Source organism: Pelobates fuscus, chromosome 6, assembly GCF_036172605.1.
Source record: "Pelobates fuscus isolate aPelFus1 chromosome 6, aPelFus1.pri, whole genome shotgun sequence".
NCBI lineage: Eukaryota > Metazoa > Chordata > Amphibia > Anura > Pelobatidae > Pelobates > Pelobates fuscus.
The window spans coordinates 92,602,434-92,620,549 of NC_086322.1; the positions used below are offsets into that span (position 1 = coordinate 92,602,434).

An 18,116-nucleotide genomic window follows, 5' to 3' on the forward strand; every position below is an offset into this window, starting at 1 on the left:
CAGCAAGAAAGACACTTCTAAGTTTGGTGCCAACAAGGCACTTCCTCAGAACTAGCTTGAGTCTATACAGGCTAAAGAACATATCATTTCCAAACCTAAACACAATGTGACAAAACCAAACTCAAAACTAGGCTGACAGCCTGAAAGCCAAGATGTAAAACTATAGCGTGTGAGCCATTACAATCATACAGAAGATAAAAAGAAAACATGTTTTATAAATCCAGTCCAAAACTGGGAGTGGAAAAAAAAGAATCATATCGAAATAGCTGTAAAAGCGTTCGTAGGTTAAAACCATACACAGAATGTTAAAATGATACAGAATTGATTTGATAGTGACTTGACAGCAGTTTGTTTTCATTTGTCTGTTGGCCCAGGTGCTAATTCCGAGTTACAGGAAGAAGCCGAAAATGATTTCAGGATTATCACTATAAGCGATACGGGTGTGGGACGGAACTGGAGTGACCATGAAGTCCGAGCCTTATTAAATGTGTGGTCAGATGAAAGGATCTCTCGGCATCTGGGAGGGACTTTTAGGAACAGAGAGCTTTTTGAAGAGATCTCACAGAGAATGATGGAGTTTGGCGTCAACAGAGACTGGAAGCAGTGCAGGACAAAGTACAAGAACCTCAAGTATGAATACTACGGAATGCTAAGGGATGGAAGTCATCTCAGTGAAAAGACCATGAAGTTTTATGATGAAATTGATAGTATAATCCGAAGAATGCCAAAGAAGTCCGTAGTTCAGGGGAGTGAACTACACAGTGCGGTTTCAAATGGAAGAGTAGAGTCTTTTGAAAACCATAACCAGCCACAAGAAACTGCAGGTAAAATTGCCAGGTAAAGCCATTGGCTTTAAGTAAAAAAAAAAAAAAAAAAGAAATGTCTAAGAGCCCTAAATGTGGCAGAACATTGCAAGTGAGATCTGTCCCAGAATGATTAAATTTTTAAATAAAAATTTATAAAATTTAATATTATTATGAAGAAAAAATATATCATATTGATGTTATGCACTAAATATATATCCTTGGGAATGTGATAAGAAAGGGAGAGAAAGTGAAAAAGATTGAATTATATCCTTGTACTTCACCCACCATCTCCACTCCTTGCAAAGCCGGCCAGTGGCACAACAAATGTAGAGATTGCCTTGTGCAAATCTTTTGGGGGGACAGTGGTGGGACAGTGGGGGGGGGGGGGGAGGAAGCTTTCCTTTGAATGCAGTAGCATATTTCAGTACAGTAAAAAACAAAGAAAAGATGAAGTTTTGACTCATCGAAGAGGTTTTGTCTTGATGTGGCAGGTGAGCTTACACTTAAATGGCCATTGGAGTGATACTAAATAAAAAAAAAACTTCAGTTATTTAAATGTGCATAGGGATTTGGGATAGTGCACATGTAACTATTTTCTTTGGTTTTGTATTGTACATATTGGGGCACATGTGTACTAAAGTCATTGCTGCCTAGTAGTGGGAGTTTGAGTGCAGGACTTACTTTGTATGTTTTGTATTTGTGCATAGTGTTGATGTTTAAATATAGGGGTGTGTTTGCGTGCAGAATTGGTGTTTAGACGCAAGGGCGTATTTGTGTTTGAATGCAGGGATATGTTTCTGTGCAGTGTTGGTGTTTTAAATGCATGAATCATGCATTCTGCTGAGCTGTAACTGACGATTTCTCATTGGCAGCTAAAGAAACCATAAAGATAAATGAAGACCAAGGGTATGGCTTATCACTCAAGAGAAAGGCTCCTTTAACAGGTATGTTATAATATTAAAACCTTTTAAAGATAGATTTCTGAGAGTTATTTGGATGGGAGATAACTACATCAGTGGTTTCTCATGTTGTGCCTCAATCCACCTTAAAGGGACACTATAGGCACACAAACCACTTCATCTCTTTGAAGTGGTCTGGGTGCACTTTCCTTGTCCCCTTTAGTCCTGCAATGTAAAATATTGCAGCACTAAGACAGCCTCTAGTTGACCGGACTTTAGGTCACTAACGCTCTGCATGAGGACATCCAGCATCAGTAAAAAACATGTAGAAAATAATTGATTCAATGCTTTCTTATGGTGAGGGCCTAATGTACTTGTGGTGATCGGCACGCATAAATGGTTATGTCTGCCCTTTTGCAAACCAGAGTAACGGTATGCAGCTACTAGTAATAGGGAATTTTAGTTAAAGAAACACTATAGGCACCCAGACCACTTCATCTCAATGAAGTTGTCTGGATTCCTTGCCCCTGTCATTTTAGTCATGTGAAGAAAAATACTGCAGTTTCTGAGAGGTTTCCATGGATAACTCCACGTCTAGTGGCTGTCTCTCAAACAGCCACTAGATGGGGCTGTACTGTTAGTAACCCTCAGCTATTTGACGTTATATTCAAACCAATTGCTGCAGAAGCCCATAGGAAATCATTGATTCCTCTGAGCATTAGAGGAGTATTGGATTGGACCATTTGCGGAGAAGGCCTCCATGACGTCGCTAAAGGAGGAAAGGTGAGCAGGAAAAAGGTAAGTAAATAATTAATTTTTAAATTGTTTTAGCGACTGGGACCAGGGACCTGAAAAAGACTATGGACTGAAACATTTTCAGGCTTGTATTCCTAACACTATAGAATTCCTTTAATAAATATCCCTTTGCTTTGTTTTCAGAATATGCAATATCAGATAAAAGGAGGAATTCAGGACATGATGCAATTGAAGCACATTCGGGATTTCCTGTCACACAGGTCATAGGTGACAAGCAGGTAACAGAGAACCATGTTACCCTGCAAGATCTCTATCAGCCTGTCAGAGGGAATTCATTACAGACTGCTCCCCAATGCCATCAAGACCTCAGCTGCCTGGTGAGTTATATCGCTTGTTTCTAGAAGTCTCTGTGTTCGAAGTCAACATATATTGCCATTTTCTATGTATACAGCACCGCCATTTTGCTCAGACATGTGCAATGCAGGGAGCCGTGGCTAACAAACTGCAGGGTGTACTTAGTTTTAATTCAATGGAAGGTTACAGTGGGTTCTTTGCTACGGAGATTGACCAAAACAAGCTAAGCATTATCTGGAATTGGGTGTAACTAGACAAGATACAAATTGTGGCACGGGGAAAGGAGGAGTTGAGGCGCAAGTAGTGATGCCTATAAAGGTGGTTAAGTCTGAAATGTGTAAGCCGTTTGTTCATCTCTCACCATTGTATTTGTTTTGTAATAATGCATTAATTTCAAGTTATATTGTAGTGGACCATTCATAAGATGCCACAATTTACTGGCATAAACAGAGTGATTTAACTCCTAAATGGCAGAGAATTGAGCAGTGACAATTCACAGGCATGATCTATACACAAAAACTGCTTCATCTAGCTGAAGTTACTTTGGTGACTGTAGTGTGCCTTTAACTCTTTGATGTTTTGTAACTATTGAAAATCTGAATACAGCAATTCCCCTTAGCTTTCAGGAGGCAGCTAGCACCCTCTACAACAAATGTTTCTGCCACTCTCAGAGTGGCGTGGTTTCTGTGACCGGCTAGCAGCTTTCACACTCTTTGTTTTCTTCATTTAAATAGTGAATGGGTCTTTTTTCTTTAGTAATGTTAATCATGTGTTTTATTTTGCAAATTAAATCAAATGGTAAAATTATCATGGTGCATTACAAGAGGTGGAAAAAAGTCCAATCTATAAAGCTTGGGGTAACAAAAATGTTCACCTCTGGTTTATGTAGGGAATCCTGCAGAAATGCTAGCATATTTGTAAGTGGATTGATGATGGAAGCCAGGATTATCAATGTTCCATTGGTTATCAGTCCAAATCTTGAGAACTTGGTGGCAGTTTCACACTGCACATTATGGTGAATTTGATTCCTGTGGAACTCTGTTATATATTAATGCATTACTGTGCAGTTTCTGTAACTCTCACACTGCTGAGCCACATTAATAAATCTCACAGTAATGTGCATTATACATATCTGTAACAAGTATTTTCCACCCAGCATGCTACCACAAAATAACCTGGCAGTGCCCTTCCCGAGATCTCTGGCTCAGCCCCTGACAGGATCTGACTTGTGCACCATCATGTGCATATTCATAATGCATTCTCATGCCAACAATTTGCAAGCCAGCCAAGGGGTGGATTAGGGGAAACTGTTTATCACAAAGCACAAATGACAGTGCTGACTTAAGAGCCTAGCAGGCCTGCTGAGGATGAGTATGATGAGCCTAATTACCGAATCCTTTAGACAACAAAAAAAAACTGTCATACCTCCCACGTGTCTTGCATTTGATGGAGGTGGTGCCAGTGGGAAACACACAGGATGCATTTATAAGAATACACATTCGCTATGCTAATCTCTCACTTTGATCTCTCTGCCTAGTCTGTCTGTCTTTTTAACAAGCCCCTCAACGTTCAACTCCTCTCTCTCACTAATTACAAACTTTGAATCCTCTTTCATCATGGCTAACTTGTCCACTTCTCTCCCTCCTCCCTCCCTTCTCTGCTAGAAACAGGAACTCATAGTATTTAGTCTGGGAGAGAGAAAGAGGTAGATGTAGCGAGTGTAGCAGAATGAGGACATGACACACTTAGAGAGACAGGGGCAACAAGACCATTTGCACAGTGTGCAATGTCAGCTTCTCATTAAAGGGTTACTCAAACCACCATGACCACTTCTGCTTTTTGAAGTGGCCACAGTGGTAGGAGTCTGTATGTGCAGCATTTCTGCTTGATACTCTGCGCATACTGAGCTATATTAATGTTTGTGCACCCCAGCCCAGAAATCGTGTAGAATATATCTGCTCTCTACACAGAAGGTACAGATTTTAGAAGTAACATTCCCAAGGTATGGATTGCGTATGAAGGCATAAACAATATTGTTACTGCTGTCTTTTGTGAGACACTGGGCATTTGATAAGCAGCACCTGTCTGCTACGTAGACAAAATATAACAAAAAATATGTGGGTGTGGGATGAAACCCACCCACAGACGATACCGCAACTCCAAGTAAAATGTCTTAAATGTCAGGTGAAATAATGCTGAGATCAAGGCCTTGATAGGATTCATTCCAGTGCTGGGCTATCCCTCATGTAGTAAAAACGAAAGAAAAAAGTTACCTGCGCTCTCGCCTTAATCCTTATGTATATTGCAGCAAGTAACACAAAACAAAATGCAGTCCGCACTCAAGAGTAAACCCTTATGGTCCACAGAAATAATGAAAAGGTGCACATTTATTGATATAAAAATTGCAGCAATGTATGACAGAAAATAATCATGACAGCACTCCAAAAATACTGAATATAAGAGCAGGAATATTGAGTAATGCAAACCTGCTGCTGCCAGACGTGAGGAACACCACCTACACTGCCACCCACAAAAAGGTAAGAGTACCATGGACGCATTTCGCACCCTCTGGTGCTTTCTCAAAAAAAAAAAAAAAGAGAGAGAGAGAGAAAGCACCAGGGGTGTGTGAAACGTGTCCAGGGTATTCACTCTTACCTTTTTGTGGGTGGCAGTGTAAGTGGTCTTCCTCACGTCAGGTATCACAACTACTTAATATTTCATTCCGTAAGTGCTCCTATTTTGTCCTTGTCTGGATATCTGTATATTCATCTTGTGATTATCATATGCTGTTTGCACTACGCATTACTCAATATTCCTGCTCTCATATTCAGCATTTGGAGTGCTACCATAACTATTTTCTGCCATACATCACTGCAATTTTTATATCAGTAAATGTGCACTTTTTCATTATTTCTGTGTATTTTTCTGAGGGCGGACTGCATTTTGTTTTGTGTAACGGTCTGCTACTTCTTAGCCTCTTAATTTCTATGGAAGCAGGAAGGGTGTACTTACTTTTTCACACATGGCTTCTCCATATTGGTTTATTCTTGTTAAAGAAATCATGACACAATGTAGTATGTTGTGTGTTGTTGTTTATCTGAGGTTGTATTTACCTAATTTTAAGACCTGCTAAGGAACAGATGATCGTTATTATGTCCAGATATGTAATACCAAAGAATTATGAGAGGGTGTACTTTTTCCAGTGACTGCATACACAGACACACATAATTTCATATTAAATCTTGACGTTTAAAAGACAAACATGCAAACATATTGACACACAAGCACACTCCATGGCACAAGCACACTCACTGACACACTAACATAAACACATTCATTGTCACACACACTCACTCTGACACATACTTACTGGCGCACACTGCCCTTAAAGGCAGCTGCCAGGGTGCTTTGCTGGGTTGGCATTGCGTGATGCAGTTTGATCCCTGTTTCTTCATTTCTAGTGACTCACAGAGCTAAGGTTGCTGGGGTCAGATTCCATGTATCCCAACGGGCTTAGCTCTGTGCATTGTGAGGAGCAACTGGCACTCACACTGCCAACTGACTCCTGGCTGCAAAGAAGATGAAGGCTGCGGCCAGCACCAGCAAGCCTCAGGTAATAGAAATTTCCACAGGCACATTTCTTGGCATCCTGGTAGGCCAGTCCAGCTCTGCACAGGAAGGCTAGTGGGAGCTCTATGTCCCCCAGACTTTGTAACCCTGTGGTGGTATGCCCTTGTGGTAGCACCGACTCTGCTATTTGGTCTATTGGGGATCTACAAGGATCATCCATACACCTCTGTGTTGTACTCTTTTGCATGCATAACATTATTACAGCGATGGGCTACTGGTGATGAATTGCCAGAAGAAAATGCTGTCATTTAACTTTCAGAACTGTTATTTGATTTTTGCATAACAAAAAGACATGTTCACCTCAACTGGTCTATGTAGGGCAGCCTGCAGAAATGCTAGCAAATTTGTAAGTGGATTGATGCCGGAAGCCAGGATGATCATATTATGCTCACTTGGTTAGCAGTCCAAATCTTAGAGGAGAGAACTTGGTGGAAGCCAAAAAAGGATGGTGCACCAGTGAGGTAGCGCTTTAGGTAATTATATCTGCCTGATTGACTTAGAGCGTCAGCTGACAGTTCTACCCAAAAAGTGGTGCCTCTGCCGGCGGTGCTCCGCGCTCCCTGAATGTATATTCTATAGACTGTAAGCTTGTTTGAGCCAGGTCCTGTTCAACCTATTGTTCCTGTAAGTTTTCTTGTAATTGTCCTATTTATAGTTAAATCCCCCCCCCATCACAATATTGTAAAGCGCTACGAAACCTGTGCTATATAAATGGTGATGATAATAATAATAATATAGACCACTGTAACTGAACTGGAAATTTGGCTTATTCTGAAAGTTCCAATCCAGCTATTCTGACCTCCCATGTGAAATTAATTTGAATTCGCTACAAATCCCAGTTTAGTGAATACCCCTGCCTGTGCTTGCTGGTTGGATTTCCTATTTCACCACGTGCTGTCTCCTGTACCTCTGCACGCTGAGCCTCACATGTGACCTGAGGGGAACTCTCTCTTGGCATTCACGGTCTAAGCGCGCTAGTCGATCAGCAGTCACGGGGTTAAGGATGTGGATGTGAACTTGTTATGCTAATCGCGGGGCCTAGCGCGCGCTCTGATTGGCCTGCTGTCAGGGGCGTGACGTTCTGTGTTCCTTATTGGAACGTTGCCCCGTTCTTTGGGATTCTTGTAGCAGTCTCAGTTGGGGAGTGTGGATTCAGAGCAGGTATCCCCGGGGGTCACCATGTGCTTTCTCAGCGTACCGCTAGTCTCTCCCTGAAACACCCCGGAGTTGCTGGGGCCTGCTGGGCTGCACTGATTACAGGGCACCATGGGTGGGGTGAGCTCGGGTATCATGCATTCACCCTTTAATCTAAACCCTTGTCTCTGTTTCTTGTAGGGAGCTCGCTGCAGCCGTGACATGATGGAGTCCTCCTCCGCAGGTTGGTGATCACTCCATTGGGGAGAGGGCTGGGTGGCTGTCCTGTCAGTGTCTTGTTTGTCTCGGCCAAGCTGATTGTTTCTACACGTGTCTGGCTGCAACAGGCTTCCTCTCTTCTTCCGAGTTTGGGGTGAACTGAGAGTAATGGGGGTCTCCTGGGGTTCCAAGGACTTTATTTGTAGGCCTCAGAATGCTCCCACTGTAGCGAGGGATGCTGGGTATTCACGTTTTTAATGAAGTGTAATAAAAATAGTTTTGGACATGCGTCACATGTCTTAAGGCTATCTAATGAGTGTGTGTAAAGTGGTTATGGTATGCTGCTCATTCTTGCCGTCTATTGGGCAACAAAGGGTAGTAACACCATCCATTTCAGTCATAAGTCACATTTATCTACTATTAATGTAAGGTTATTGACTAAATTATGTCTTGTCAATGGCAAGAAGTAGCCAAGCTGTGTCTGTAGAATCACTATATGTAAGTTTATGTTTTACCATATGAACTGTATTTAATCTGCAGTTTACAGAATATGTTGTACAAAGGAAGTGCCTCTAGTTCTAAAATTAAAGCTCTTACCCAGCTTGTGTATTGGCCACAAGAAGATTCTGCAGGGTATTCACTCACCCTTGCTGATCTAATTGATCAATGTCAGTGCAGTTACTTGTATCCAAACATTAAAATCCAATGTCAGACATGCTTCCTTTGGTTCTTTAACCCATTAAGGGCTGAGACTTTTCTGAGCTGCAAAGCGTTAGTAACCAAGGCCTTTTTTGGCACTTTCCATGTGTTTAATCTACTAGAGTGCCCCATTTCTGTTTCTGCACCCATGCAAAAGTAAAAGAAAAATAAATTTTATTTTTTTATATAGAATACACCCCCACCCACCCTAGAAGTCTAGGTCAGTGTTCAACAAGTCCCAGCTTGCCATGAAGTCTTGTCCTGGGTGTATACCAGCCCCTTCAGTGGAGGTGACCAGGGATCGTGGTGGTGGTGGTGAGGGATCTGTTTCCTTCCTGCCGTTCTTGTTCTGCTCCCTTGTATGCATTGCTGTGAGCTGGAATATGTCTCTCCGACTTCACTGAACAGCGTGCAAAGGAGGAGGACAAGAAGAGCTTCAAGATTTCGCTAGCCAACCTGGACCCCAGGGTAAGGATCTCTGAAACATGGGGAGGTTGAAATAAAAATTAATTAAACAATTTGTAGGTGTATGAGAAAATGTCTGTTTTGCTCTCCGATTGCATGGGAAAGGTGTCTTATTTCCCTCCCGCCCCCCACTTTGATCTCATCTATGGGAAAATACTGGAATAGGAAGCACCTCCAATGGAGTCTAGTTGACTGTCACTAGAGGTGTTACTAGGCAGCAATGTAAAAAAACTGCCCTTTTCTTAACTGTGACACAAACTAAGCAAGAGACCCCTAGATATTGAGATACATGTTGTTACTTGGTACCATCAGGTATTTTTGCTCTGATTTCTAGTTATTTGCAACTTATCAGGCAAGAACAGCACATGCCTGGGACCTTTTGGTCCCGTGCAGTGATTTGTGGAGTAGTTGCTGTGTATGTAACATGGCTAAGGAACAACATGAAGCACCATACTATTGTGGTATTTCTTTTCAGGAATGACCCTGCAGCAATTCTCCTGCACACCCACTCAATGGGCATCATTTCACAATGTAGAGGAGTCATATTGTTGCCACATTTTAAAACTTATCCGGACATCAAAGTCCTGCTTTAGTTATATATGAGGAGCCAGCAGTTTTGAGACCTCCCTCCCCTTGCTATAAAATGTGAAAGAAACACTTCAAGCACCATATCCATTTAGGTTCAGTAGCTATACTGCTAGCAAATGATACACTGAAAATGTTGGTTAACTTGACTGACTTATTTTTTGTTTTTTAAACTGTAAGATCCAATGCAATGTTTCTTGTAAAAGGACCTACTAAAGTCACCCTGCCGACTTAATTTCAATGAAGTTTTCTGGGTGCACTGGTCATGTCTTTACATTGCAAGTGGCTACTGTTGTGTTTCTCCTCCGCCTATCAGACTCGGGGTGGAGTCTGTGTCAATCCTGACAGCTGTCACTGGTCTCTATGGATACTCTGTACACCTCATTGCTGTGCGCATCAACAGGAGTGATGGAGCAGACTGAAAAGATGATCACCCTTGCCTCTGCCCTAAAACACCTAGCGGCGGTGTCACTTTCGAGTCTTGGCAAAATAACAAAACTATGACAGTACCACATTACTTATTCTCCCCCTCCCCAGTGGATAAAGAATTGTATCAGTGGTAAAATTCAAGACCATGTTTCTCTTTATATTTTGTGGGGTTTTTGTTTGGGTTTTATATTTTTTATTTTTTTTTTTTGAATTCTTTAGAACTGAGGCTTGGTAAGAAGATCAATGAAGGTAAAACTAAAGAGGTTCATGAGTTGCTGGATCACCCTGGCTGTGTTTTGATGCTGTCAAAGGACCAAATAACAGCAGGGAATGCAGCCCGGAAGGATCATATGGAAGGAAAGGCCTCCATCGCAAACAAGACAACCAGCTGTGTCTTCAAATTGCTGCAGGAAGCTGGTAAGCGTTGCATGCATACATTTCATGAGTCGTGGTGTATGTAGATCTTGACATTGGCTCATCCTTGTTAAAGGGCCACTCCAGGCTGGAAGTGACTGTGTGTGTGTTATGTTTGCTGAGCTTACATTGGGCTTCTTCCAGGTGAAGTTGCTTGGCTAATCTAGAATCTTCCTTGGCGTCTGAGTTTATTGCATAAACCCTTGCACACCAGACATTCATGAAATATGTATCTTGCATACATTCCACTATTTGTGTAGAATGGATGGAATTATATTAATTTACTTCATATTCTTCCTCAGGTATTAAAACTGCTTTTCTCAGGAAGTGCAGTGAGGCTGGATTCATTGCTACCCATTGTGAAATGATTCCCATTGAGTGGGTGTGCAGGAGAATTGCTACAGGGTCATTCCTGAAAAGAAATCTTGGTGTCAAGGAGGGGTACAAGTTTTCGCCTCCCAAAGTTGAAATGTTTTTTAAGGTAAATGAAAGCTCACCTTGTATTGAACAACATGGATTATGATACAACCACCAAGCATTGCAAACTTTAAGTGATTTATTAATTAAGCACCAACACATTCCACAGTGCTGTACAATGGATGGTCTAGGACATATCTGTAACCAGATGAGTTGGACACACAGGGATTGAGGGCCCTGCTCAGTGAACTTACATGCTAAACTTGTATAATAGACTGCAGACCATTGTTCTAATGGTTTTCAATTCCCTGTCTTAATAGAACTGCTAAATATTTGTAGCTTGACTAATATTGAAGCAGTGTGGTTTTTTTTTGTTTTTTTGCTTTGCACTTTATCATGGGTAACTCTTACAGGATGATGCAAATAACGATCCACAATGGTCAGAGGAGCAATTGATAACCGCAAAGCTGAACTGTGCTGGACTTGTGATTGGTCAAGCCGAGGTGGACATCATGAGCCATTCCACAGTTGCCATCTTTGAGATTCTTGAGAGAGCTTGGTCAACACAGGAGTGTACTTTGGTTGATATGAAGGTACCTAGACTTTGCAATTATTGGCAATTTAATTCCAAATTATTGTAAACCTTTTTAATTGGAACTTAATGTGGGGTATCTTATTGTGGGGAAGGAGGAGAAGATCTTTAAATCCTAATAACTGGTCTCTGAGCTAACCACCATTGCTTTATGCGCTGATGATGCAAAAGGAAAAAGTGAGATTTCCTTAAAAGAAAAAAAAATGAAATTTATTTGATCTATTGGTATGAATAGGTACTGTTAAATAAAAAGCGCAATTTAAAATCCTGACCAGAGATTGGAAATGAAGTTGATCACAACTATTTGAAGCACCTGCAACTGTGGTGGAATCTCGGTAAAAATAAATTTAGTAGGCCGAGATTACCACGTGACATGCGTACGTGCATATACTGGTGTATCGGTCGGTTGGTTGCACGTGGCAAAGATACGATCAGTAGTGTACGGAGCATGTGCGAGAATACCGGATGTAGTATTCCCCTCCTCCACAATGCTGGACAAGCCATACGGTCAAGCAGGAAGTTAGTTCTTGTTTGTTTTGATTGGTTAAGAGACTGTGCGGGTGGAGCTTAATATGGGAGGAGTTATGCGCCTATATAAGGAGCCTGCACTATTGTCCTGGGCTCAGAACTTGTTGTATTTTGGTGACGTTAGTCCCTCTGAGTCCCGATCGGTGAACCGAACAAAGAATCTCTTCCTTCCTGAAGAAACCTGTGTCCATCTCTCTGTGCTTGGCTTCCGTCAGTTTCTCCGGTATCACAACTATTGGCATTTTGCTGGTTCTGAATGGAGTTGTTGACAAACCAGAAAGTGACATAGCCAGACATGTCAATTTTTCTTTCAGTAGTGTATGCAGCTACAAATGAGCTTATTCACAAACTTGTTTTATGGGATTAGTTTCTACTGTAGAAACTTTATTTATTTTTTTTTTTTTTTGTAACATAAACCCTTTGGATTTAGGAGGGAGTGTGTGTATATGGCAACTTAACAATATTATTGTAGTGTCTGAAGTGGTAGCATTATAGTCTCTTCAATAATATCTTCACCCTCCTTATAACTTTAGATTGAGTTTGGTGTTGATGTGTCAAAAAAAGAAATTGTTCTTGCTGATGTCATTGACAATGATTCCTGGCGACTGTGGCCATCTGGAGACAAGACCCAACAAAAGGATAAGCAAGTATGTGGTTGGCTTGTATATTGCTGATTTATCTTTAAAGATTTGCTTTTAAATTCAAAGCTTAACATGGCTCTTTTATTTTAGACTTATCGTGACCTAAAGGAAATCACTCCAGAGGCAATGCAGATGGTGAAAAGAAATTTTGAGTGGGTGGCAGACAGAGTGGAGGTGAGTGTGAGGTGGCTTTTCCCTCTGTCCTACTGTTTAACCTTGACACAATGTTTGCTATAATTTCAATTATTTTGAATGCATATGAAATGGTTTAATCTCTTAACTGTTGCTACATAGATATCCCCTTGCCTAAGAAGAAACAGAGGAAATGCAGTGTTTTTGAACCGGTGCATGGTCTAGATAGCCTGCCAAAAGTACAGAAGACACTTTGTTCTTTGATGAAAGTCAATAGTTTGCACCACAAACCAATTACTAAATTGTGCTTTCTTGCCAACAAAACCTTGCTTGTTCCAGCATTTATAAAATACAAAATGTGAAGTCTAATAAAATCTGACCACCTGCTGCTGCAAAAATATTATATAATTCTATAATATAAAACATGCTAGAGGTTGTGTAACACGTGTGGGGTGTTTTTTATTTTTTTATTTTTTTTTTGTAGAAAGATTTCTATGCTGTAATACTCGCTGGATTTTCTACTTGGACCACGGCATTAGATTCAGGACTTCCAGATCAAAGCAGCACAAAGGCAGAGAACAAGCAATGGTTTAATGTTGGCCCATCCCAATATTCTTTAATTCCTGCTTCACTTAAAGTGCACCTGTTCTGCCATAAACCCGACTAAGAAAATATTTTTTTTTAACTAAAATTGCGCTGCTACCTTTCACCTGCCATCTTGTGGCTTAGTGCCATGTTGGTTATGGTGCACTCTCTGCTTCAGAATTCTAATTACTTGACACGGTTTTTAAATCTACTTCCCACTCAACGCACTGGACAATAGCTGTGGTTCCTGAAAATAAACTGCAGTTGCGGTTAGATGTAATCTCCAATGGAGAATTCCAGGACCTACCTGTAAAATGTGATGAGTGTTTTGAACTATTTAATGAACATAGTGGCACCTAAACCTTTTTAATATCAACTTGAGGTTGGTCATTACTTGAACTAGCATTTACCTGAGATTAATCTGTGATCCGTGACTGTAACTGTCTTCATGATACATTTACAGACTGCTTTAAATGTCTGTTTGTTTTTTTTTTTCTTTCTAGCTCTTGCTTGCGTCCAAAAGCCAAAGCAGGGTTGTGGTGTTAATGGGGTCTATTTCCGACCTTGCACATTGTGAGAAAATCAAGAAGTCCTGTGCAAACTATGGTATCCCATGTGAGCTTAGGGTGACCTCTGCACACAAGGGCCCAGATGAGACCCTCCGTATTAAATCGGAGTACGAAGGTGAGCTATGATTTAACAAGACCTTATTCTTCTGGTAGAATAAAGTTGGAGTGTTACTCTAAACAATGGGTCCTCAAACTCTGCCCCCCCAGATATTGCTGAACTACAACTCCCATGATTCTCTGGCTATCTATGCAATTCAAAGTTTGTGAGTGCAAGGACTTTCTAAAAAGAAATAAATATAAAAATATATATATATATATATATAATTTTTTTTTTTAATCTAGGGGGGGGCGGAGAGGGGAGAGAAAGTTGTCTTTCACTTGCAGGCATGCTTCTGCTTGCAAGGTGAAGGCTTTTCTGTTGCAACAGATTTATAATGTCTCGCCAATGTCCAATCTGTACAGAGTTTTGGGCTGCCTCAGTTATGTGTGCTAGGGTTAGCCCCTAACACACCATTAAATCTCGATGTGCAGTGTTTCGAACTTAAACGCTGCACATCTAGACTCCTACCACCATGACCATTGCAAAAGTGGTCCTGGTAGTTTGAGTAACAATTTCAGAATGTATTCTGGTAACGTGACTATGGTGTTCCTTTAAACAACTTTAGCTTAATGAAGCCATTTTAGTGTATAGATCATGCCTCTTGGGTTTTACTGCTCAACTCACTGCCATTTAGGAGTTAAATCACTTTGTTTCTGTTTATGCAGCCCTTGCCACACCTCCCTTGGCTATGATTGACACAACCTGCATGGGGAAAATAACTGGTTTCACTTTCAATCAAATGTAACTTACATTAAACCATTTTATCTCTTGCTCTGCAAATGGAACTTTAATTCCATACAGGAGGCTCTTGCATGGTCTAGCAAGCTATTAACATAGCAGTGGATAAGAAAATCTTAATTAAACAGAACTTGCAATAAAGAAAGCCTAAATAGGGCTCTCTTTACAGGAAGTGTTTATGGAAGGCTGTGCAAGTCACGTGCAGGGAGGTGTGACTAGGGTTCATAAACAAAGGGATTTAACTCCTAAATGGCAGAGGATTGAGCAGTGAGGCTGCAGGGGCATGTTCTATACACCAAAACTGCTTCATTAAGCTAAAGTTGTTTTGGTGACTATAGTGTCCCTTTAAACTGCAGTTCCAAATTAATATAGGTCCTATAATCAGGACTAGGTAAACCAGCAACTGCCTATTATTTTTTATTTTTAATTCTTTATTTTTGTTGTGCGGGGGGTTACAGACATATCAACATACGCCACAACAGCGTGTCACAGTTTGTACACAGAGTAAACAATGGCTTGATGTTTCGCACATTTTTGTAGAGTTGGTACGTTAGACTAAACAGTTATTTCAACATAGTGAAAAGTAGATATAGGAGGTGGCGTAGGAAGGGCAACCTATTAAAGTATAATTACGAAAATAACATAAGTAAACGTGGTTCATATGAGAACATATCTAAATTTGCTCTAGGTGTTGTCCTGATACAATGCACCTTGTTTGTCTTCTGAACCTAAAGTTAAGTGCGGCTGGTCTTTAAGTGGCTTTAAACTATATACAGTAAGTTGGTCGGTAGGAGATAGGCTTGTATGGTATAGTGGAGCAGCCCCTCTCAGGGCATCTGTATTTGCCGCCGCTGTGTGTTAGTAAAGTGGTTACATCGCGTGTGTATGCCTGTCTTAGTGTGTGGAACTATAGTTGCCTCACAAGCTGTTAGTCGCATAGGGTGTAATAAACAAGCATTGGGTAGCCTATGGGTAAATACTAAGTTTAAACAGAAGAAAGATCGTGAAGCTTGCAAAAAGCTAGTACATTCAAGCTATATATGCTCCCCAGAGGGTGACCTGTGGAAAATTGGGTTAGCAACTTGGTCTAAACATGTCAGCTATTTGGTATTGGGCTGTGTTCCTGGAGCATTTAGGTGAAAGCTGGCTATTAAGCATTTAGTGGCTATTAAAACAATAATAAATTCGAAATCAAAACAAAACGGTAACAGTGTCCGCATGGTACCAGTGGGCCGGGCCACGACTGCAAGTCCGTGCCCAAGGGTGTGCGGTGTTGGCAGTCTATGCCTCGGTGTGGTAAGTCAGTCAATGGCAATGTGAGATGTGGGTAGCGTCCGGTTGTATTCTTGTCATTGGCTGCGCTTGAGGGTGGTTTCGTTGTACCCTGGGTCACAGGTGTCGTCAGAGGGCTTGGGTTCTTCCGTAGATGGGGTCATATTAAAGTATCCAGGCAAAATTGTAGAGCCAGTCTCTTGGGTGGTATAAGAAAGTGTTTTGGGTGTAACGTAAGTTAAGATAGGCTAATGGCCTTGTGGGGTACGGTCAGCTGCAACTGCCTATTTTTATAAAAAAAATTAAAATAAAACATTCACATCCAAATTGATCCGTTCATCGCAGGTTAGTACCTGTGGGTGCCCTGGTTTTGAAACTTATGCAAGCTAAAATTCCTCTTTCAGCGGTCTCGGGGTGTTCTGTTTGTGTTTTTTTTTTCATTTTTAAATAAATCATGTTCTCCTAGGTGATGGAATTCCAACTGTGTTTGTTGCTGTGGCTGGTAGAAGCAATGGGCTTGGGCCTGTTCTTTCTGGAAACTCTGCCTATCCAGTTATAAACTGTCCCCCACTTACTGCAGATTGGGGTGCTCAGGATGTTTGGTCTTCCCTCAGGATGCCCAGTGGTAAGAAATCTGTTCTGATTTTATGCATGCTTGTTGTGTATCTGTAAAACAATGACCTGAAAATAATTGTAATTGGGGGAAGAGCTATGGAGATTGATTTCACCTTACAGATCTGGTGTAAGATTTGGCTACATGTTAAGTCTTTTTATTCAGTTTACAGGAAACAGTCTATAAACTATTACACGATTGGTATTTGGTCCCGGCCTGTCTAAGTTTTAATAAATCCACTGCTGACCTGTGCTGAAGATGCACCCAGCCTTTGGGTACTCTATATCATAGCTGGTGTTAATGCCCAAATTGCAGAAGATTAAGGATGAAACCGAAAAAGTATTCTCAAAAACTTTGCATGTTAGAATGTCAATGAAACAATACTTGTAGCTTTTCCTCCTGGAACTCCCCAAAACTGATGCTCTAAAAGTTTATTATATATTTTTATGGCTATAAAAAAGTGTAGCCAGAGAACCCTCCAGACAGTGAATAAAGTGTTACCCAAATTGCATATCATGGGGGAAAAATAGATATATCTATGCAATGAATGGCAATTTGACCTCATACTATAAAACCTGGACACCCTGGTTCAAAGTTGCTGCCAGTGACTAGACCCCTATGGAAATGATGCTTGCTGCAACGGGCACCGCTGGTCCGTCTTTTCAGTACATATACTGAAAGGAAAAGGTGGAATTAAATTCTCTTTATTATATATTTATATAATCAATGCTCCAACAAACTTGTTAAATGAGATTGCATGAAGACTGGCTCTTTAGAATATCTATAGAAATACAGATACAACCTTGCCAAATATATAATACAAGTGTGCGATTTAGAAAGGCAAATCTCAATCACTGTTTAATTATAAAGCGTGTAATTTACAAAATTTCTTTATGTATTGAATGATTTATTATAAAAAAATATTTTCTCTAGTGAAAATGTAGGCCATTGCTAAACACTTAGCAAAAGTTCAGTGGCCTCTTTACACTTTATTGTTTGTGTGTTTTTTTTTTTTTTTTTTTTTTGTTTTTTTTTTAAATTATCCCTTTTTTATAACTAGTAAAGTAACACTTTCTGACTCTAGACATAATTTGAATTTGTCTTGTAGGTCTTGGATGCTCCACTGTGCTGTCTCCTGAAGCTGCCGCTCAGTTTGCTGCTCAAATATTTGGCTTAAACAACCATCTGATCTGGTCAAAGTTGCGTTCATGCACTCTGAACACTTGGATCTCTCTCAAACAGGCAGACTCAAAGCTGAGGGCATGCAGCATATAAAATCACTGCCTGTAACACCATACTGTCAATTCTCATGATTAAAACAATTTTTCCTTACATATATTGTTGCATGGCTTTCTTTAAAACCACCATGTCTGTGTTTAGTACCACAACTAGGATAGATTGAATCAAACTCTGCTAAACTGACTACAGCGTGATGCAGGGCTCATTAAGGGAGTTATAGTTTACAATCAAGCTTACCATGCCATGGTAACATTAACAAGCACTTCAGGAAAACATATATATATATATATATATATATAT

The 18,116-nt window shown here is 40.6% G+C and overlaps 1 protein-coding gene across 3 annotated transcripts in view; it reads left to right on the forward strand.

Annotated features, from left to right (window-relative positions):
- The window catches only part of PAICS (phosphoribosylaminoimidazole carboxylase and phosphoribosylaminoimidazolesuccinocarboxamide synthase), a 50,305-nt gene extending 32,396 nt beyond the window's left edge, over positions 1-17,909 (forward strand). For 2 of the 3 annotated variants that reach the window (XM_063458038.1, XM_063458039.1), the window contains 12 exons: positions 375-824; positions 1,679-1,750; positions 2,645-2,838; positions 7,781-7,823; positions 10,196-10,393; positions 10,693-10,871; positions 11,221-11,400; positions 12,461-12,574; positions 12,659-12,742; positions 13,789-13,969; positions 16,431-16,589; positions 17,686-17,909. In XM_063458038.1, the coding sequence (XP_063314108.1) occupies positions 375-824; positions 1,679-1,750; positions 2,645-2,838; positions 7,781-7,823; positions 10,196-10,393; positions 10,693-10,871; positions 11,221-11,400; positions 12,461-12,574; positions 12,659-12,742; positions 13,789-13,969; positions 16,431-16,589; positions 17,686-17,852 (2,021 nt within the window). In that variant the 3' untranslated portion in view covers positions 17,853-17,909. Of the gene's footprint in view, positions 1-374; positions 825-1,678; positions 1,751-2,644; positions 2,839-7,498; positions 7,607-7,780; positions 7,824-10,195; positions 10,394-10,692; positions 10,872-11,220; positions 11,401-12,460; positions 12,575-12,658; positions 12,743-13,788; positions 13,970-16,430; positions 16,590-17,685 lie in introns of those variants that run through there. The other variant, XM_063458041.1, reaches the window with a different exon arrangement.
- Positions 17,910-18,116: the final 207 nt, after the last annotated feature.